The 23,182-nt window shown below is 42.8% G+C and overlaps 1 protein-coding gene across 3 annotated transcripts in view; it reads right to left on the bottom strand.

Annotated features, from left to right (window-relative positions):
* NKPD1 (NTPase KAP family P-loop domain containing 1) overlaps positions 1-23,182 on the bottom strand; it is a 97,507-nt gene that overhangs the window by 20,817 nt on the left and 53,508 nt on the right. Inside the window, exons 2-3 of one of the 3 annotated variants that reach the window (XM_085625609.1) lie at positions 17,443-17,545; positions 430-564 (exon numbers count right to left, since the gene is read on the bottom strand). In XM_085625609.1, coding sequence (XP_085481735.1) covers positions 430-564; positions 17,443-17,455 — 148 coding nt within the window. In that variant the 5' untranslated portion in view covers positions 17,456-17,545. The remainder of the gene's footprint in view (positions 1-429; positions 565-17,442; positions 17,546-23,182) is intronic. The other 2 variants (XM_085625611.1, XM_085625610.1) reach the window with 2 other exon arrangements.

Raw genomic sequence — 23,182 nt, forward strand, 5'->3', positions numbered from 1 at the left:
CTTTCAGTACCTGACAATTTATCAGCACTCACGAAGGCCACTTGACACGACTGGTGCAAGGGAAAAAGATAGTTCCCATTACCTGGCAATTTTCAAGAAACCCCAATATAAGAGTTGTTTAGGGGATCGGGCATCACATTCCCCCATTACCTAACCCCTTCCAAGAAGCCCAAGAATCCGACCTATTCAGAATCATACAGGTTATCGCATAACCCCCCATCCTCACCTCGCCCCTATTACCAGACAGCTCTCAAGATGGCCACATGATGAAATTAGTACTGGACTGTGTGATTAACCCACAGCTATTGATAACGTCATTTGTATGAACAAAACCATGTGATCCAATATTGTACTCTGGTATTCATCGGTGAGACCCATAGGAGCGAAGCTCAGGATTCATGCTTTGTTACTTTATATGGCCACACTTACTTGTTATCCTGTCCAACAGCATGTAGACCCTGCTTCCAAATGGTGCATAGAAACCCACAGTAACGGGTGTGGAGACGTGGCACAGGGCCTTGGAGAGGCAGGCACAGTAAATGTCATCCTCTGTCTGCTTTCCCGCTAAAAGAAATCCGAGAACAAAATGTGATATTTGTACATATGAATGTACTCATGGGCAGTTTACGTAAAGAAGTGTTCTTGGCAAGTAATGGTTGATTATTGAGGGACATAGAGTACAGAGTATATATATATAATCGTGATTTAAACATTTACAGCAGAGGTCTCCAAACTTTTTGTAATAAGAGATAAGAGCTCCCTATGTTCAACAAAAATCATCCCGAGCTACTGATGTTAGTGATCTAACAGTGTGCACCACATCCACGACTGTCAACAGTGATCACAGTCATAAAGTAAAACAGCACTATCAATTTTGAACACATCTGCATGGGTAATACAAAACATCCATAGCTAATACTACCCCAGCACCAAAATCATAATAGGAGTAATAAATCTTTCCAACTCATATAATATCTTTGAATTAATTTTCGAAGTGAACTATTTTTCTCCAATCATCATCTTCTGAGGTATGAAAATATACACATTTTCCTCGCAAATCCATGCTTTTTAATTTTAGTATACAAATAATAATAAACCAAGCAAAAGCTTCTAATTTAGTAGTCTGGGCTGCACACAGGAGAGCTACTCACAGGTAGATGGAGAGCTACTGGTAGATCATGAGCTACTCGTTGGAGATGCCTGATTAACAGAGTAGCTGCAGTAAGGCTTGGCTTTATGGTCGGATTCAGAGGTGGGAGACAGAGGGTTATCATGTGCCTGAAGAGAGAGATGTGCTTTAAGAGCTCTTTTATCTCTGTGAACAAGGAGGTGGTCCTGAATTGGTAACAGAGGGCATCTCAGAGGGCAATTCACATGAACAGAACCTGGAGGGGGCTCACACTGGCATACGTACAGCTAAGACGTCGTAGATGGGAGAGCATAGTCACCTGGGAAGGGTGTGGCGAGGGGATAGTTGAGAGAGGGAGAGATGATGGGCCTAGGCCTTGGATGGATGTAAGATCTCTGATGTATAACTCGTCTTGGCACTCATTTGGCACATAACCACCATGCTTGGTGCTGGTGTATTTTGGTAGATGATGATCTGGATAAGTAATAAAGAGTATGCCTAGCAAAGCAGTTTTTTCGAAGAGCTGTAATGCATTACGCCAATCCCACCAGTAAGCAGTTAAAATAGTCGAGCTTGATAATTAAAAGTAAGTGAAGTCGGTCCAGATCTTTCATATTCTGAGCATGTGTAATTGTCAAGGAGATATGAGTGGGAGAAGAAACATTCAACATTCAAATGGCTTGGTGGGGCAGGGAAATAGTTGATTTCCTAGTAAGCAAAGTTTGACATTGTAGGTTGGGTAAGATAACTGTTGTGTATTTGATGTTAGAGGCATGAATTGTGTGCTGGACATTGTCCATAATAAAGCCTGCCTGAAATTATTAAATAGAAAACAACTCTGACTTCCATTATCAAAAACAGTCTGCGGACCACATAACCTGTAGCGTCTCCCACAGCGCTTCTCTACGATCTAAGAGAGCTAGCCAGAAGTGGCATGCTCCTGAAGGTAGAGAGGATGTGGAATAAGCAACAATTTCTCAACTGGTATCATTAGAGAAGACAGTTAGGCAGGCATGTGCAAGACATTACATGAAAGAAAGGGAGACTCTCAGTAGGTTTTTTGAAAAATGTGCACATAGCATCATATATTTAGCAACAAGTTGTGATAAGGAAAAGGCAAAATAAAAATAAATATAAAGGGAAAAATTAAGTTGTAACAGCACTGCGGGAAAACAAATTTGCGTGAACAACCCGAATTGTACTTGGTGCTCAAGTGTGTTCGTGACACAACGGTGTGGCGACGCAAGTGACAATGTGATATCAGCAAGGAACGGCACAAGGTGAAATAAAGTGAAAATATATACAGTAAAAGCAGTGGTTCTGATAAAAAAAATCGCAATCTTTGGTAATCAATAAACTGTTATTTAGAGAACCACATGAGTTAAGCGCCATCAATTGTGCTGACAGGTCGACGGCGTTTCGATCCAGTGACTTTGGATCATCTTCAGGACCGGATTCACATAGTGAAGGTCGTGCTGTACAGGGAGGAAAAGATGAGGGGTAAGGGATAGGAAGGGTGGAGTGGCAAGGATGAGAGGAATGGGGCACTGGGAAAATAAGATAATTTGGAAGGAGGGATATGCTTAACTCGTGAAGAGGCAAAAAATCATGGAGAAGCAGTGTGTAAAAGCACTAATGGCGCAATCGAGGAGGACGAGCGCGGAGCCGCCTTGAGTTGCTGACTAAATCGGTGGTCTACCGTGCATAGAAAAGGGGGACTAATGGTGAGGGGAATAAGCATTGTGCACGCCAAGGTGGCAAGAATACCTGGAAGGGCGCAGAAAGCCGTGTTGGTCTTTGCATCGGCGTAGCCAGGGAACCAGAGTATGAATTGCAAATTAGTCCGTCTGAGGAAAACGGGTGATAATGTGAGTATATGAGAGTCATGAAAGAACAGATCAAGGTCGGCAAGCGAGAACGCGTGTCAGTTACCTGAGGTCTAGAAATTTGTAGAAAGGAGAAGCCGCGTCCGGGAGGACATTGGCGAGGATCAAGTAATCGGTGGATGAAAGTCTGTGGGGAAAGGAAGACTGTGAGGTCCGGGTCCTTCGGAACAGCAGAAAAAACCAAGGGGTGGCTGGGAGAAGTACTAGCGGGGGGGGGCCTTACCTAGTGAATAGAAGTTTGTTCAGCTACGGGCGGCGTCTAAATCGGCCGTATCCCGCCACGATCGTGCGCGGTGTGAGGTGACTGTCAGACCGAAAGTAAATAAGGGCTGACGTGTCGGGCTCGTCAACGGTCATGTGACCGTGTACGGGGAGTGTCTGAAAGCTGAGGGCAGGGTAGGGGATGTCTAGAGTGACGAGGGGTGGGCAGTGATAGAAACCGAGGCGAGTAGGAGGGCGGAGGCGGGGCGGGACCAGGATGGGGGAAGGTGTAGTTTGGATTATGCAGGTTAGGGCAAAATTAACAATAAATGTACAGCATAACAATTGACTAGAGATAAGCATGAGAAAAACGTATCAATTGGTACGTGTGTAAAGACGTCAATAGTCAGAAGGATCTTACCGTAAGGGACAGAAGGACAACCAGTATACAACGGATTCATAGATTGCGGATATGCATGTGTACAAGTGAAACAGATGGCATGTATGCATAAAACGTCAATAGCAAAGGAAACAACATGCAAGTTTGGTACAGGAACAGCAATGTACAATTGGGTAGTATGTATATAGAGATGGATGAATCATATAGGCAGAGGAACCAACAAAATTACGGGCTCCTGGGATGATCAGAGCGGGATCAGACAATTCAATGAGTCAAGGTTGTATGTGGTGGGTGGATGGCATGTATACATTGAAGGGCCAATGTCAGATATCTAAGGTGTGCAATTCTGATGATGTAAGCTGGCGGCAGGGGGACAGGAAACACAGACAGTACAGTGGTGTATCGGGATATGCAGTATGAGTGGAAACAGAGTAACTGTTGACAGTGGGGGATGTTTAAAGCAGGATGGTACTATTCCATTCGTCGATGGTGTTTAACCCTGAGTTGACAGTTACAAATTATCATCCATTTACATTCACATTTGTTGAGCAGGGCTTTGATGTCTCCACCTCTGATGGGCAGCGTTGGTTGGTCTATCACTTGCCAGGTGATGTCAGTTTCGCTATGGGTTTTTTCAAGGTAGTGGGTTACCAAAGGAGCAGTCAGAACTTTGCAATGGATTCTGCTTTTGCGCTGAATGATTCTCTGTTTAACCATTTGAGTGGTTTGGCCGATGTATAAAAGGTTGCAGGGACATCGGATGGCATAGATGACATTTTGTGATCTGCAGTTGGTAAGAGTTTTGAAAGTGTATGATTTATTGCTTGTTTTGAACTCATTTGTGTTTTGCATGAGGTTGCAGACTGAGCAATTTTGGCATTTGTAATGTCCAATGGTGGGGGGCAGGCCCCAGGAAGCAGAGATGGTGTTTTTTTCTTTGATGTTGGTTGGCCATGTGATGGCATGGACTAGATGTGTAGTGAGATTCTTACCACGTTGATAAGAAAAAAGGGGGGCTCCTTGAAGACATCCAATCGTCTCAGTAATGGCCAGTTGCGTTTGATAATTTTGTTAACCTTATTGCTGCAGGGGCTGAATCTCGAGACAAAAGGTATTCTGGTCACAGTTTTTTTGGGCTGAAGTGTGAGGAGTAGTTTGCAGTGGCAATACCAGGCTCTCTTGCGTGCTCTGTTAACAAGGCGTTTGGGATACCCTCTGTTTTTTATGAGAATGCCAGAATCACAGAAATAGTCTTTTTGCCATTTGCAGTTCCTTCTGATTTGTAAGAATTATCCATATGGGAGGCGATCAAGGAGTCCACGGGAATGGTAGATGGAATACTGGAGGAGTGTATTTCGCTCAGTGGGCTTGCGGTAGAGGCAAGTGACAATTTTTTCATCTTCAGCATATAAAAGGACGTCCAGAAACGGAAGGTCATTGGGTTTAGCATCGCATGTGAATTTAAGGTGTTCTTGGGAGTGGTTCAGCCAGTCAATGAAGTGATCAAGAGTTTCTGTGGTGCCTTTCCATAATAACAGGATATCGTCGATATAGCGACGCCAGAGGGTGATGTGGTTCAGGTATGGGTTGGTAGTGGTTAATATGTGGGTTTTTTCTAGGTTATGGACGAATAGGATGGCAAAGTTGGGAGCAAAGCAAGCTCCCATGGAAACTCCTTTGATTTGCAGGTAGAAGGTGTCACGGTATAAAAAGTAGTTATTCTCTAGAGAAAATTGAAGAAAGTCCATGATAAAGTCAGTTGGAATCAATGTTGGCCTTGGTCTGGTGTCCAATAGAGTTTTGATAACTTGGAGACCTTCAATGTGCGGGATGTTGATGTAAAGCGATTCAATGTCTAACCCAGCCATAAGATCGGTGTTGGAATCAAATGGTCTGTCCTCAATGGTGAGGATGAGGTCCATGTTATCTCTGATAAAGGTATCCATAGAAGGAACAAAATCTTATAACGGCATCTATGTACTTACCCAAAGGTTCCAGTATAGATCCGCATCCTGATACGATGGGGCGTCCAGGTGAGTTGGTACAGTCCTTGTGGATTTTGGGGAGTACGTAAAGGACCAGTGTGCGTGGATACTGGTTGTTCAAAAAGTTGAATTCTTTGGGGGATATGATGTCAAGGGCTCTTGCTCGTCCTGTTATTTCCAGTATTTTGTTTCTGAGATCAGGTAGAGGATCTTTTGTGAGTTGTCGGTAGTGATTCTTGTTGGCTAGTTGTCTTTTTATTTCCAGGTCGTATTTGTCATTATCCATCAGCACAATCCCACCACCTTTGTCCGCAGGTTTGATAGTGAGTTCCGGTTTGCTTTTGAGGTTGGTGAGGGCTTGTTTTTCTGACAGGGGTATGTTGTATGGGACGAATTCAAACTTGGCTCCAAGGTCCGTGATTTCTTGTAGGACCAAGTGTTCGAAGGCTAGTATCTCGGCTAGCATCGAAGATGATGGCGGGATTAAAGGTGGAGGGAGGATGGAAACGGGGTACAGAGGGTGTTTGTGTGGATGGTCTTTCAGAGAAAAACTGTTTAAGTCTGATTTGGCGGAAGAAAAGTAGTAGGTTGGACTGTAATTCCAGAAAATTGGTGCGTTCAGTGGGTACAAAACTGAGCGCTCTGCTGAGTAGTTGGGTCTCATCGTGGGTCAGGATGTGATTTGGATAGATTGAAGATCGGTATGGTTAGTGGATCCGTGGGGATGGAGTCGGTGGTCTTGGTTATTGCTGGGGTCCCCATTGGTAGTATCTGTTGCGGGTTTGTCTTTCGCCTGAGAATTGAGGCTGGTATTGACGATTGTTCCGTGGTCGTGTTTGGGTTTGGCCGTGTCTGCGGCTTGGTCCTAAAAAACCTTGTGGTAGTAAGGGTTGTGGGCTGGGGGCAGTCCTGGAAGTGCTGGGTGTTTCTCCTCTGTCCGAGTCCTCAATGGACGTGTTTGAGGTATCGGAGAAGGTGATCCACTGGTTGTTGCGGTATCTGCCCCAGTTGCGGGTTCTTGGTGGGATGTAGGGAGTGTTATAGAATTCCTATCGGAGATATGGATAGGTGTTATCAACGTTGTAGAATTTGATATCCTTCTGGATTTTTATGACATTTTTCTCGTTTAGTTCAAAGGTGTTGAAAGTGGAAATGGTTATGTTGATCTTGTCGAGGAGGTTTTTTGCATCTGTACAGGCAGTATCGGCCAAGATAAGTTTGCTAGTTCTGTTATCTCCTCAAGTTCTTTACGGCTATGTTCGATGGCCGTATCGATCCCTAAAACCATCCAGTGGTGAGAGCAGGTGGTGGCTAGATGACTGAAGCCAGTGTGGAATTTGGGGTCTTGAGTGAAGATTGCCGGAATATTTCTAATTTGTAAACCAAGAGGGATGACGCCTGATTTCAGATATTCTGTCAGCATAAGGGCGTGTAGTTCGGTTCTAATTTGTTTTTTCTTGAGTTTCTCAAGTTTGTATAACAGGACGTGGGAAGAGTTGGGTGTGGGAGCTGGGGTTGTGGAGGTGGATGGCCCTGAGAGGAGAGAGGGGCCACCAATTAAACGTTGGATGTAGTCTTCTGAATAGGATAGAGTCTCCCTAGACAATCTTAAAGTCAGGTATATGACTAAAAGAGAAAGGGCCAATTGAATTGGTCCGAAAGTATGGGTCACTGTGTGACCTACTCTCGCAGCTGTGCAGCTGCTCACAATCTTGTATTGAACAACAGGAGCAAAAACCCATAAACCACGTTGAGATTTGGGTAAGTATGTGGAATAAGCAACAATTTCTCAACTGGTATCATTAGAGAAGACAGTTAGGCAGGCATGTGCAAGACATTACATGAAAGAAAGGGAGACTCTCCGTAGGTTTTTTGAAAAATGTGCACATGGCATCCTATATTTAGCAACAAGTTGTGATAAGGAAAAGGCAAAATAAAAATAAATATAAAGGGACAAATTACAGTTGTAACAGCACTACGGGTAAAACAAATTTGCGTGAACAACCCGAATTGTACTTGGTGCTCAAGTGTGTTTGTGACACAACGGTGTGGCGACGCAAGTGACAATGTGATATCAGCAAGGAACGGCGCAAGGTGAAATAAGGTAAAAATATATAAAGTAAAAGCAGTGGTTCTGATCAAAAATTCGCAATCTTTGGTAATCAATAGACAGTTATTTAGAGAACCACATGAGGTAAGCGCCATCAATTACGCTGACAGGTCGACGGCATTTTGATCCAGTGACTTTGGATCATCTTCAGGACCAGGTTGACATAGTGAAGGCGATGCTGTACAGGGAGGCAAAGAAGGGGGGTAAGGGATAGGAAGGGTGGAGAGGCAAGGACCAGAGGAATGGGGCGCTGGGAAAATAAGATAATTTGGAAGAAGGGATGCGCTTAACTCGTGAAGAGGCAAAAAATCATGGAGAAGCCATGTGTAAAAGCATTAATGGCGCAATCGAGGAGGACGAGTGCAGAGCCGCCTTGAGTTGCTGAATAATTCAGTGGTCTACCGTGCATAGAAAACGGGGACTAGTGGTGAGGGGAAGCAAACATTGTGTGCGCCAAGGTGGCAAGAATACCTGGAAGGGCACAGAAAGCCGTGTCGGTCTTTGCATCGGCTAAGTCAGGGAACCAGAGTATGAATTGGAAGTTAGTCCATCTGAGGAAAACGGGTGATAACGTGAGTATATGAGAGACATGAAAGAACAGATCAAGGTCGGCAAGCGAGAACGCGTGTCAGTTACCTGAGGTCTAGAAATTTGTAGAAAGGAGAAGCCGCGTCCGGGAGGACATCGGCGAGGATCAAGTAATCGGTGGATGAAAGTCTATGGGGAAAGGAAGACTGTGAGGTCAGGGTCCTTCGGGACAGCAGAAAAAACCAAGGGGTGGCTGGGAGAAGTACTAGCGGGGGGGCCTTACCTAGTGAATAGAAGTTCGTTCAGCTACGGGAGGCGTTTGAATCGGCCGTATCCCGCCACAATCGTGTGCGGTGTGAGGTGACTGTCAGACCGGAAGTAAATAAGACGTGTCGGGCTCGTCAACAGTCATGTGACCGTGTACGGGGAGTGTCTGAAAGCCGAGGGCGGGGTAGGGGATGTCTAGAGTGATAAGGGGTGGCGGTGATAGAAACTGAGGCGAGTAGGAGGGCGGAGGCTGGATGTCCTTATACATGCTCAAGATGAAAAAATTGGCACTTGCCTCTACAGCAAGCCAACTGAGCGAAGTACACTCCTCCAGTATTCCAGCTACCATCCCCGTGGACTCCGTGATGGCCTCCCATATGGACAATTCTTATGAATCAGAAGGAACTGCAAATGGCAAAAAGACTATTTCTGTGAATCTGACATTCTCATAAAAAAATGACTGACAGAGGGTACCCCAAACGCCTAGTTAACAGAGCACGCAAGAGAGCCTGGTATTGCCACCGCAAACTACTCCTCACACCGCAGACCAATAAAACAATGACCAGAATACCTTTTGTCTCGAGATTCAGCCCCTGCAGCAATAAGGTTAACAAAATTATCAACCGCAACTGGCCATTACTGAGACGATTGGATGTCTTCAAGGAGCCCCCCCCCTTTTTTCTTATCAACGTGGTAAGAATCTCGCTACACATCTAGTCCATGCCATCACATGGCCAACCAACATCAAAGAAAAAAACACCATCTCTGCTTCCTGGGGCCTGCCCCCCACCATTGGACATTACAAATGCCAAAATTGCTCAGTCTGCAACCTCACGCAAAACACAAAGGAGTTCAAAACAAACAATAAATCATACACTCTCAAAACTCTTACCAACTGCAGATCACAAAATGTAATCTATGCCATCCGATGTCCCTGCGACCTTTTATACATCGGCCAAACCACTCAAATGGTTAAACAGAGAATCATTCAGCACAAAAGCAGAATCCATTGCAAAGTTCTGACTGCTCCTTTGGTAACCCACTACCTTGAAAAAAACCATAGCAAAACTGACATCACCTGGCAAGTGATAGACCAACCGACGCTGCCCATCAGAGGTGGAGACATCAAAGCCCTGCTCAACAAATGCGAATGTAAATGGATGACAATTGGTAACTCTGTCAACTCAGGGTTAAACACCATCGACGAATGGAATAGTATCATCCTGCTTTAAACATCCCCCACTGTCAGCAGTTACTCTGTTTCCACTCATACTGCATATCCCTATACACCCCTGTACTGTCTGTGTTCCCTGTCCACCTGCCGGCAGCTTACATCATCAGAACTGCACACCTTAGATATCTGACATTGGCCCTTCAATGTATACCTGCCATCCACCCACCACATACAACCTTGACTCATTAAATTGTCTGATTCCACTCTGATCATTGCAGGAGCCCGTCATTTTGTTGGTTCCTCTGCCTGTATGACTCACCTATCTCTGCATACATACTACCCAATTGTACATTGCTGTTCCCGTACCAAACTTGCATGTTGTTTCCTTTGCTATTGACGTTTTATGCATACATGCCATCTGTTTCACTTGTACACATGCATATCCGCAATCTATGAATCCGTTGTATACTGGTTGTCCTTCTGTCCCTTACCGGTACGATCCTTCTGACTATTGACGTCTTTACACACGTATCAATTGATATGTTTTTCTCATGCTTATATCTAGTCAATTGTTATGCTGTACATTTATTGTTAATTTTGCCCTATCCTGCATAATCCAAACTACACCTTCCCCCATCCTGGTCCCGCCCCCGCCTCCGCCCTCCTACTCGCCTCGGTTTCTATCACCGCCCACCCCTCGTCACTCTAGACATCCCCTACCCCGCCCTCAGCTTTCAGACACTCCCCGTACACGGTCACATGACCGTTGACGAGCCCGACACGTCAGCCCTTATTTACTTCCGGTCTGACAGTCACATCACACCGCATATGATCGTGGCGGGATACGGCCGATTCAGAAGCCGCCCGTGGCTGAACAAACTTCTATTCCCTAGGTAAGCCCCCCCCCCCGCTAGTACTTCTCCCAGCCACCCCTTGGTTTTTCTGCTGTCCCGAAGGACCCGGACCTCACAGTCTTACTTTCCCCACAGACTTTCATCCACCGATTACTTGATCCTCGCTGATGTCCTCCCGGACGCGGCTTTTCCTTTCTACAAATTTCTAGACCTCAGGTAACTGACACGCGTTCTCGCTTGCTGACCTTGATCTGTTCTTTCATGACTCTCACATACTCACGTTATCTCCATCTGTAAGCTGCAGAAGGGAGTGTTTGAAGGGGGGTTGGCAGGGATAATTTGGAACTTGGGCCAGGTTGCATTGTCTTTTAGATGTAGGGGATTAATGGTGGTGTTCTTTTGAAAGATATTTACCAATTGTGTATCTAGAAAGCCATTAAGGCAAGCATTTCTGCTCTAAGACCATTTAATGCATGTCAGTTTCTCAGTCCCCACTGGAGTGCTCCTAACTTTTTCTTTAAAAGCTGATTAGTTAGTGTCCAAGTTGTTAGATCAAAAGTCTTAGTAAAATGGACACTCTACATGCATGCAGCTATTTAAAAATTCCCCAGTTGCATGATATAATTTCAACAAAACAAACGTATAATCTAAGACTGCACTTTAAAAAGTGATATATTGTTGAAGTGTTCCAGAATATCTTTGGGATAATGCTCATTCAGCGTGCTCTGCCACATTCTACCGAAAGCATCTAGGAGGGATGACCCAAGGTCTTCCCTCCTCAGTTCTTCGGGTGAAACAGAGGTGCTGCGCTCAGTTGTGCTAGAGTGCAGAGTGTGGGACGCGGAGGACGAGGGTAGGTGCGACCACAAGTCAGCACTCTTCTAACCTCTAGCACGACTGAGAGCGGCACCTCTGCTTCACCCGAGGAGGTATTTTAATCTCCTTAGTTAGGTTAGACGATGAACCACAGTAAAGTAGGTAGCACATTAGGGGCACAACTTTGATACATTTGTGAAGCAGATTAATCACTTCTTCTATCCTGACAAAGCACCACAGATCCTTCTGACCACTAAAGGCGTGAAACATGTTGACTGAATACTCTGAGTGAGACCTTAGAGAGGGTAATCACAAGCAACTACTATGGTACTTTGTGACCTCATCGTAGTGTACTGACTACCAGGGTACATTATGACCCCACTGGTAGCATTTACCTGTAAAGGCTTTTAATCTGACAGGACAGTCCAGTTAATAAAGAATAGTTTGCGACCTCCCTTATCAGTTTTAATTCACATCTTCACATTTATCACACCACCCCACTTACACTCTTCCTTGCACTCATCATACGGCTAGTTTCAATAAAAGATCTCTGCTAAAGTGACCCTTCGGGGGACCCGTTGGGCACTGCAGCACCGGCCCAATGAGGAGCAAATGCCCTATGATGAAGCATGACAGCCCCTTGGGAATGTGTGAGGGCAACATGAGACATTCTTGTTGACTGCCCCTGTCCCCTTGCTCTAGTCTCACACTACCTGCCTATATATAATTTCTCCTTCTCTAGGAACAGTAGCCCTTTTTGTGAAAAATAAATGTTCATCAGTTTTTTTTCTGCTTTTAGCTTCCCTAATAGATTTGGTGGCTGGTAGTCTGTACTCTTCTTCTTTGGATTTAAATAGATGCTACAATACAACTTATACAATTTCTTTAAGACTTGAGGAGTGAATTTAATCTGCCTGACCTAGCACCTAACTGCACCACGGCTACAAAGGGCAGCCCTGATTCTCTTGCCATAGAGCTGAAGTTTAAATAGGAAGCTGCCTAAATTGATAAGCCCCTTATAGCATGAGCCCTCCTTGAATTAATAATAGCAGAGTATAGTATTCACTAAAATCCCCATTGGCATATCATTCAACTCTGTGGTTTCCCAAAAGTATACTACATGGCATTCTGTGACAAATCCAATCAAAGTTTCACCTTGAGCAGCCCTATGAATCCTCTTTTTTCTAAGAGTAAATCACCAGCTTTCCACCCTTGTGAATGCTGACTTGGCGTTAGTTTCTAATACACTTGTGCAGGATGTTGGATTAGCTTTTGGAGCTCCCATCAGTGCTGCAGCCACCAGCTCACATCTGAAATGCCCTTTTGAGAGGGCACTTTTCATCTGCTCTGCTGTTTACCAAGATCCCAGGTAATATTCACCTTGGAAGCTACCAAACCTAATAAATTATTTAAGTCAATTACTGCTCAAATAGTTTTATGTTCATTTCATTTCATGCTTTTTTGCAGTCATCTGGTCAAAGCAATTCAGATATGGCACTGGCAAAAGCAGAAAGAGTGGCAGCCAGATCACTGGTGCAACATTAATTACCCTTCAATTTTGACTTCTTTTGGTTCTTATTAATGGCTTCCACTGGCACTGTATGCATTGACCTGTTCACTCATTGCCACTTGCCTTGAGCATTGCATGTTTGATGATAAAACTGACATGAACTTCATAGAGGTTAGGGTTCAGTGGTTCAGATGGTGCAGTATATGTATTGGATGTTGGATTCGGAGGACTAGGGGGTAGATCAAATAAAACTCCATATCATGCACTTACAGGGTCTATTTCTCAATTATGGGAGATGGGTGCCGAGATGACCCCATGAAGTTGTGATACCCACTATGAAGGAGTAGACATGTAGTTTACAGGTGGACGTACTGCAGTTCCATACACTGACAGTTGTAACATGTTCAATCTAACATTACCTTTGTACAGGTAGGGAGGGGATGCAGTTAGTGTAGCCATAGGACAAGTGTTATCACCCTGGGTACACTGCAGCCATACAGCCCCAGTTCAACTAGGCTTGCATCCATAATCTGAAAGTTGCCTTTGTTTATATTGAAATATGGTTTGGTATCCAAGTACACATTTGTTAGTGATTGAGGTACACCCATTCTGATACTGGCTAAAGAAGGGCGGTCAGTGGTTGCATCAATGTGGAGATGTTGGTGATGAAACAACAACTGAATGTTGCCATCTCTAGGAAACTGTGGAGTGCAGAAATAAATGCAGGATTAGTAATACTTTTAATCTCTGGACCTACTTTATACTTTCTGAGTTAAGCACATTACCACAAAACAAAAGTGAGATTCATACATTTACATGTACATATTTCAGGGTTTGACCATTGTCTTTCAGTCTCTGCGCGTTTGCTCTCAGACAGCACTGTGTTTTTGTTTTTCGGTAGTATTTGAATATGTGATGTACAGGGCTCTACGTATGGTCCCCTGAGATGTCCCATTGATTCATAATTTACTAAATAAATATAAGGCAGCCAGAAGGATTAGGCTGAAAGGTTTAAGAGAAGAGGCATTGGAAGATCTGAGGAGAGCTTCTGAGGTGGGGGATAGTCAAGGGTTTGGGAAAATAGTAAATGCCCCCTTCTTAAGAAACAAGGGGGAGCCCTCACTTGATGCTCATATTGATGAAGAGAGCTGGGTCCTACATTTCCAAAATATTTTTCAAGGACTTAGAGAGACTCTAAAATATAATCTGATTTCTACGGACCATAACAAGTGCAAATTTAAATTATAAGCTGATAGAAATAGAGCGAGCTATTGAACAATCATCATCATCGAAGGACCCTGGCCCTGATGGGGTTCCTGTTGTTATATTTTTAGAGACAAAGACTTTATTGGGCCCTTTATTGACAGATGTTTTTAATGCTATAACGAAGATAGGTCCATTAAATTCTTCGAAGCACTCAATAATTGTCCCTATTTATACAAAGGGGGATAGACTAAACCCCAAAAACTACAGACCCATATCGCTAATCGACAGTACGGCAAAATTGATGGGGTGAGTTCTTCTAAATAGACTAGAAGAATGGGCACTGAAAAATAATGCACTGACTGCAGCACAATATGGCTTCAGAAAGGGCAAAGGGACGATTGGCCAGTGTCTTAATCTTACCATGGTGATTGCCAAATACAGGATGGTCAAGGAAGGCCAGCTTTTCATGGCCTTTATGTATCTCTCTGCCACTCTTGACTGTTTGATCCATAGTAAACTATGGGCCAGCATGGAGAGTATGGGTGTGGATCCAGCTATTATTAAATTCATCAGACAGATGTATTTGGGTGCAGCTGCCTGTATTCGCTATGGGAAGGAGGGAGAGTGTACGAAGCCCTTCAACACTGAAAGAGGTGTAAGACATACTTGCTCCGTTCTTGTTCTCCCTCTATACGAATGAGGTGGAGGCAGTACTTGAAGGGAGGGTTATGGACTTTCCTCATATTGGAAAGGCACCTCTACCGATACTCCTCTAGGCAGATGGTGCAGTGCTCTTGGCTAGCACTCCTAGGGCACTGCAGTGACTCATAGAGGAGTGTACGAGATTTATGGCGAATGTGTGCCTGCACTTGAATAAGTCCAAATCTGCTGGGACTCGGGTAAAGAAACCCTCAAGTTTTTATGTTGATAAAAAGAGGGTTGATGTTGTGGATTCATTCTCCTATCTGGGGTTTTTATTTAATTGTAAACTATCATGGAAGGTGATGGTGTCCAATAGAGTTACTCGCCTGGAACAAAGTATTGAAGCTATCTTTAATTTTGCAAAAAAACTGGGATCCAAACCTACTCCCGTTATTTTAAATATTTATGCAGCTAAGGCAAAATCCATTGCCACATTTGGGGTATCAGTTTGAGGGACAGCAGAGATACAAGCATAGCAGCGGGTAGAGGATACCTTCGTTAAAAGAATGCTCTCTTGGCCTCGTAGCTGCTCCAATTATATCTGCCGTAAGGAATTGGCCCTACCATATTTGAGTGATTCAGTTAGAATGGCACCCTTAATATTATGGCATTCGATATGGAAACAGCAGAGTGTAAATTTGAACCAAGCAATACTAAGGAACTGAATACAATTGTAACACGCCCATTGGATCCCATGGCTAAATTATGTAACTACCTTCACAGCCTTAGTTTTAAAGAATTATTTGCTTCCCCCCTAACATGTGTTACCTTCCCTAGAGCTAAGCTCAATGAAATGTTTTTAATGAAAGCCTCGGAGGAAAGATGGTAGCAAAACAGAAATAAGAGCACAGTAGGTTTACATCATAAAATGCCCTCTTCAAATCATGGTGTACAGTCCTATCAGGCTATGTTAAGAAATCCTCATGATCAATTTATTTAAAAAATATTTTGACTAAATTATGCCCCACTCATGTTAGATTTTCCTGCCAATATTCATTCTTTAAGTGACTTGCCACCTTGTCTTTGTGATGGGCGATCGACCCAGTACAACATGCATATATATGGCTCCCAAAGGATAAAGTTTATTGTCCCGCTGGGGGCCCCAATACAATTTTAAACATTGTCACCCAGCGCTTCTGTTTCTACAACAACTGGAAGACGTTTATGTATGTTATGCTCTGGCACCTTTATTTTGGGCTGCACTGAGGTGGAGACACACGTATTTAGATCAGTGAGGAGGGTCACAAGGAAGATACAGTTTTTGTGCATGGAAGGTATATTTAGAAACGGGATTAAAATGAAGATTGATTGGCAGATGATTTGGGATGTACATTTTTGGTATAAATAAGATTGACAATTGTTTTTAATATGGTTTTAGGATCGTGGTTTTTATAAATGTGTTATGGCCATGTACCTAAATGGATTAATATCTTAACATTTTTAGCGATTAAATAATTTATTCTATTTATTTTATTGGGTTTGGTGTTGATATCTTGTACTTTTATGCATTGAAAAAAAATGTGAAATAAAGAATAAATTGATTGATTGATATATGAGACATGATTCACTCATGTTTATCACATTATGCAACCCTGGCGGTGTTTTGAAGTCCCTCAATTTCCACTAGAATTCAATGCTGACAAATTTGTATTGATCTGGGCCGATGTGTGTTGAGAACATCATGTTATGTTTAAACTGAGGGTTAGTCTCAGTTCAGTAATGGCCACTAAGTAGTAGCCTGACATGGGATCCAGTTTGTAAAAGTAACTAGACTCTGTAATGTCTACAAATATTTTATCCGTTATAGGTGTGGGGGGGGGTGCTGTTGCTTAAGCACATACATGACCACACATATTGTGGATGGGAAACAGCATTTACAACACTGGTAATACCACGCGGGTAGGTTATAACTCGGACGTTAAATCGTCCGCGATGTTACCACGCATGGCATTACATTGCAAGTCGTTTCAACGACTTGCGCTAGATGGTGTGCAACACCAGGGAATGTGTTGGATTTTAAATCAAACACATTCCCTGCTGTTGCGCTAACTGGAGTAGGAATAGTAATTTATACTATTCCTAAGTCCAGCGCGCCATCTAGCGCAAGTTGTAGAAAGGATTTGCGATGTACAGCCATGCGTGGTAACAAAGTGGATGATGTAACGTCCGCGTTGTAACCTACTGCGGGGTAATAGATGGCGTAGTAACATCATACATTCATTGTGGATGCATCTGCCTGCAAACAATGACAACTGGTAAATCCCAGGGTTCCACAAGTTTGCTTTTTCAGTGATCCATCCAGTGCTACTGCTCACAGAATAAAATACAAGAGGGAGTGAAGTCTTCAAAAATAAGTTTTACTGGAATGCAGGTGCTCTTGAGAGGCACCACCTGACGTTAGGTATAGTCAGATCATTGCTCACTTGCACTACTGAGGTGCATCACTCAGTGCTCGACTGAGGTTCATTACCCACAGATCCCTTAAGGGCCATCACTAGTTGTTTCACTGGTATGCAGTGCCCTGTGCACCCAGCTGTACTTGACTGTATACCCACTGCTGCATACCATCCTGTGCTTTCTGCTGCAGAACACGGTTGTCACTTTGTATAGATGAATGCATTTTGGCACATGGCACCTTGGTCTTGAGTTCTTTTCTTTTTCTATTGAGCCTTACCTGGCAGGGACATTCTGGTCTGTGGTCCTGCGCAGGAACTGGAATGCTTCCAGCCTTTGCTTTGTCTTTTCCAGATCTGCAGGTGCTTTCTTCTACTTCTAAGCTTAAAACAAAATCCCACAAAGATTAAAGTGAGGACTTTAGACAAATGAGTGCAAACAGCTGCATTAACAATATGGAGGTGGGAAACCCCTAAAATCTTACACCCCAAAAGACACCTCAAAAGCACACCCAGGGTGACTGGGACGGTATTAAACCTCAATTTCATGAGTCAATGTGTCCCAAGATAAGGTACAAAAGAGAATATCTAAAATACAGTCAAATCAGGAAGGACAGACTGAATAAGTGAGTTCTGGGGTGGGATTAGAAAATTTTGAAAGATTCATTACAAAAATTCATAAAGTCCAAAACAGAAATTGTAAGTGCGGATGCATAAAGTCATTGCCATGAAGGGTAAAAACAATAGGACAATACAGAATAAAAGGCTTCAACAAAAATATTCTAAGTCTCAAATGAAAAGCAAAATTAGTAAGAAACCAGACAGCATCCCAAGTAGCATCAGAAAGTCATCTGCCTCACCCCCAAATTGGAGGGTTTATATAGGAAATCTTCTCATAGACTAGTATTGAAAGTGCAGATTCATCATGGTGTGAACACAAAGAACACAATTTTAGCAAATCAGAGCATAGAAGTAGTGAGTGACATATTGCTTTGCTACCTAAGTACTACCATGAATAGTTATTCTTCCCCCTCTATGCTAATGTGATCTGGAGATGGCAAAACAAACTAGTTACAAAACAACAGTGAACTATTGTGAATGAATGCAATACAGTGAGCAGGTGGAAGAAACATTGAAAGTTGAGAATTACTGAGCCTGTCTTAGAAAGTCTTCTTTGAGAACGTCATTACTTGCATAAATTGTGCAGCGGAAAAAACAAAACAGTGAATGTGCAGGGTGAGACATGCATTTTAAACAATATAGCGTTGAGGCCTAAATACATTTAAGTCAGGCTTTCTTTGCTTATTGCTACGTTTTAACCCAAAACTCATCAATTCAGCCTCTACTTTTGAATAAAACATTGCTTGTAATCTCTCATTAAGCCTCCTCTCCTTTATTATGTTTACTTTCATTAGAAAATGTTCTTATCTTTACCAAATTCCAGCTCCTCACTCACTTTCTTCATCCTGCTCAGTTGGTACTTACCATATTTTGGTCATGGACATAGATTCACCAAAATGGCTGGGTAGTGATATCATGCTCGCTTTTACCTCCCAGTAATATCAGAGTTTTGACCACTTACCCCTCCACAGTTAGCTATTTGCATGTGTAAAGGACAGGGGAAATAGCACGGGAGGGACACTATATAGACACTGCCATTCTTACTTTTGAGTCAAGGATCGGAAAGACAAGCAAGTTGTAGTGCCATGTAAATAAACAAAGACAGAACCCTTTTGGTTCTTGATGGACTCCGCAGACCTGTGACCTAGGCTTTGGAGGGTAATGAAGTGAATACAGGTTTGGAAAGTTGAGTTCTTCCTTGCACCCTAAAGAATAAAGACATGTTATAACTACTCTCCGTGTGTGGTGTAGTCATTTGTGAGTGCCCGGACTGGGTAAGACCCTACAACTGGCGACAAGTAGGGGATAAGTAATCTGTAGATTGACAGCGCTCTCCCACAGCGCTCTCCAAAGAGTTTGAAGTGGTCCAGAAAACTGTTTGTGCGTGCCACATGTGCTGCAGTTGAAGTGCAGAATCAGCGCTGGCACCTGTGGAGTCTCAGCGCAACGCCAGCCTGTGTAAAGCTTTTGTAGACAGAAAAAGCATCAAGGAAAATCTACAAATCAGTGGCTGAAAATTTAATGAAAATACTGAAAACAGAGGTACCACACCACTATACAAATTAATGCTATATGTCATATGGAGTGATAATGCTAAAGGTGGATTCAACCAGGTTTTAAAAAGCAGCGTAATGTGGCAATCCAGTGCAAATTAAGCTATAATCTGAAGTGCTATGAAGCAATGATCAACCAAGTGGTTAAGAAGAGACATGTATGCGCAAAGTTAACTGACTAGTATAACGTTATCTGCTTATCAAATCATTTGAATATGAAAAGACTTGTCTACTTACTGAAACAACTAAAGAGAGTCATCATACCACAGCCTGCTGTGGGGTGGCCCGAGAGGGAGGGCCTGGGTTGCGCGTGCCGAGCTTTCCATAAACGAAGTGGCCCACCACCAAAAACTGCAGAGTTGGGACTCAGAACAACTCTACATATCTCCATCACAATCAAGAGCTCCAATGGAGAGCAAGGGCGAAGCCAAAGCTCCTCCAGCTGTCATGGTTGACCCTGAAGCTACACGTCGCAAGGCTCTAGAGATGGCTTGCATGAGCAAGTTCACCAAGACCACTGCTGTCCACTAATGATTATACTGCTGCTGCTTTCTTTAAACCACCATCATCATTTGATACTGCCCAAAAACAAAATGTTGGCAATAAATGGACTGATTGGATAGAGACTTTTGAGGATTTCATAGACGCAATCAGTGTATCAGATGACAAAACGATTATCAAGTATCTGAAGAACATTGGTTAAGGTGTAAAAGAAGGTATAAAAAAGATACAACAGGATGGTGAAGTGACATACAATCACATCAAAGCAGCCTTCATGTCAAAGTCAATCCAGTTCCAAATGTAGATTACGAACTATACATCTTCAGTCAAGAACGTCAGAGAGTAGGTCAAACCATTGATGAGTGTTAAGAGGCTGAATTTCCTCATAAAGCACTGTAAGTTAAATGAATTTAATGACGAGGAAGCTACACTCTTCAGAGTGATAGATGGATGACTGTCAGAATCCTTTCGATACAAATGCTGAAAGAAACTCTGAGATCAGAGCAAGCCCTCACAGCTGCTTGTGCTCAAGAGCGTGCTAATTGACAAGCGGTTGACATGGAGGCTGGAGATGCCCAAAGTGTACCAGTCATGAACATGAAAAGTTAGCCAAAGCCTAAAGCTGGGGGATGCAAAGCAATGTCTTCACTGAAAAAGAAAATGTGATTCAGAAGTGGATTGTCGTTTCCACATGAGTGAAGATGTCCCGCCATTGTACAGATTTGCAAAAGCTGTGGCAAAGTGAACCATTTTGTGACAGTTTGCAAGATGAAGGAAAAAGTAATTACGTCACAGCGTGAAGACAAATTGTTAGACGAGCTCGCACAATGCCAAGCGGTCACATCAACTGAGACAAACCGACACCAAACGAAGTCGATCATCCCCAAAATTATTGTCAAACAGTTCCACAGTGTCGGTTTCAAATGACAGTGACAATGATAACTGTGCAATGTCAATGTATATTTCAAAGAGGCATGCATATGTGGGACTATTCGAATGTGAGAAAAAGCACAGACGAAAGAAATATCAACATGAAAAAGCACCAAAGACTTACAAACATTGCCCGAAGATTGCCCTGAAGATAAATCAGTGTGTGATAACTTTTATTATTGATAGCGGTGTCGATCAATATTACGCCAGAGGCGAAATATCATGAATTGTCTCCATTAGCACAGTTTACGCAATCGAAAACAAAAGTATATATATATAGGCTGCGTCAACATCTTTAAAACATCATGGTTCAATTATAGCTACGATGAAACATAAGAAAACAGGGGTACAAGTGTCTAGCAATGTACTTCAAGGTACGGTTTCAAGTGCCTGTCTGCTCAGTTTTAATACTGCTGCACATATGGGACTGATATCGGTGAACTACAATATGAATGGTCATTTTCTTCATTATTTGGTGGGTTAGGAAAGCTCAAGACTATGAAAATACAGTTACATAGAAATGAGGATGTTCGTCCTATTGCACAAATACACAGACTAATTGCATTTCACTTGCAAGAAGTTGTTGAAAGAGAACTTAATGTGTTGCTCAACCCCAATATAATTGAATGCTCCACTGGTCCAAATTCATGGGTTTCTCCCATAGTGGAAATGCATAAAAGAGACAGTGAAGGAGCTGTACTCATTTGCGTTGACATGTGTCAGGCCAACAAGGCAATCGAAGGAGAATGACATCCGGGACTGCACATTGCTGATGTGATGACTCAAATAAATGGTGCAAAGTTATTTTCTCAACTCAACTTAAACAAAGGATATCACCAATTGGAACTTGAAGAGAATTGCAGTACATTACAACCTTTTCTACACACATTGATCTGTTTCGCTATAAGTGACTGAGTTTTGGTGTATCCTCTGCTGCTGAACGTTTCCAAGACATCATTTGATGGATCATACAGCCTAATGTAAATGCCTTCAACTATAGTGACATATTAGTCTTCGGAGTTACTCAGAAAGAGCATGACAAAGCTTTCATGCAAGTTTGTCATTTGCTAAATGATGCTGGCTTGACTTTGAATGCTGACAGATGTGAATTCCATATGAAATCATTGTCATTTTTTGGTTATATCTTTAATGATAGGGGTATAACACCTGATCCCACTAAAGTGCAAGTACTATCTGCTGCTAATCCCTCACAGAAAATGTCTATGATATGTTCATTCCTAGGATGGCCAGTTACTGTTCTTGATACAAGACTTTGCCATGGTCAGTGCACAGTTATGAGAACTGACAACAAATAATGTTGTGTTTCATTGGTCACGTGAGAGTGAGGGAAGTTTCAAGAGAATCAAGCATGCCATCAGAAATGCCACTGAAAAGGCCTATTTTGATCCAAAGATTTATGCAGAGGTTTTAGTTGATGCTAGCCCCGTGGGGTTAGGCACAAATCTTGCACAGCACAATGGACAGCCAAATTCCTGAAGGCATACCGTGCCTTACACCAGTAAAAGCTTGTCACAAACTGAACGTTCTTATTCATAACCTAAGAAAGAAAGATTGGCAGTGCAGTTGGCTTATGAATATTTCCATGTGTTCTTATATGAAAAGTCTTTCACATTCAAGCACGATTTGACCATATTTGGCAATCCTAAAGCTAAGATGCATCCTTGTATTGAATGTTGGGGTCTGAGATTACAAGAATACAACAACACAATTGTTCACCGTCCAGGTAAAGATAAAATTCTGCTGATTATTTTTCAAGAGTGCCATTATAATGCCATGGCACCCCATCTAAGACAGCTGAAGCCTACGTAAATGTCATTGTAAAATAGAGCACACCTGCTGTCATGTCATTAGAACAAATTGTCACTGCTTCAAGTCAAGATAGTGACATGCTGACATTAAAAGAAATTATTGCTCATCAATCTTGCAACCAGCACTCTTGACCAATCACAAGTGACAGAGAGTACTTAAAATTCAGAAATGTCAGAGATGAACGGTCTGTAGCCTGATCTTGTGAGTTACACAAATTGTTATTTCGGAGAGTCTATGGCAAAAAATAATTGAAGTAGCTCATGAGGGACACTGAGGAATGGTTGCCACAAGGAGAGGTCTTAGAGACAGAGTATGGTTTCTTCATCTCGATGAAAGGGTCGCAAGTGAGTCAAAGGCCAGTCACTTAGGCAATTGTCTCTCATCACACTTCACCCAGCACCCTTTAAACATGCCAGAATTGCCTAACCATACGTGGGAGAGAATTGATGTTGATTTATTTGGTCATCTTGAGAATGGACATCATCTAATGGTCATTGTTGACGAATACTCCTGTTTTCCATTGGTAGAAGATCTTTCATCCATCATTCATGAAAAGATTATTGAAATATTAGATGGCATCTTTGCA

The sequence above is a fragment of the Triturus cristatus genome, chromosome 9, assembly GCF_964204655.1.
Source record: "Triturus cristatus chromosome 9, aTriCri1.1, whole genome shotgun sequence".
Taxonomy (NCBI): Eukaryota; Metazoa; Chordata; class Amphibia; order Caudata; family Salamandridae; genus Triturus; species Triturus cristatus.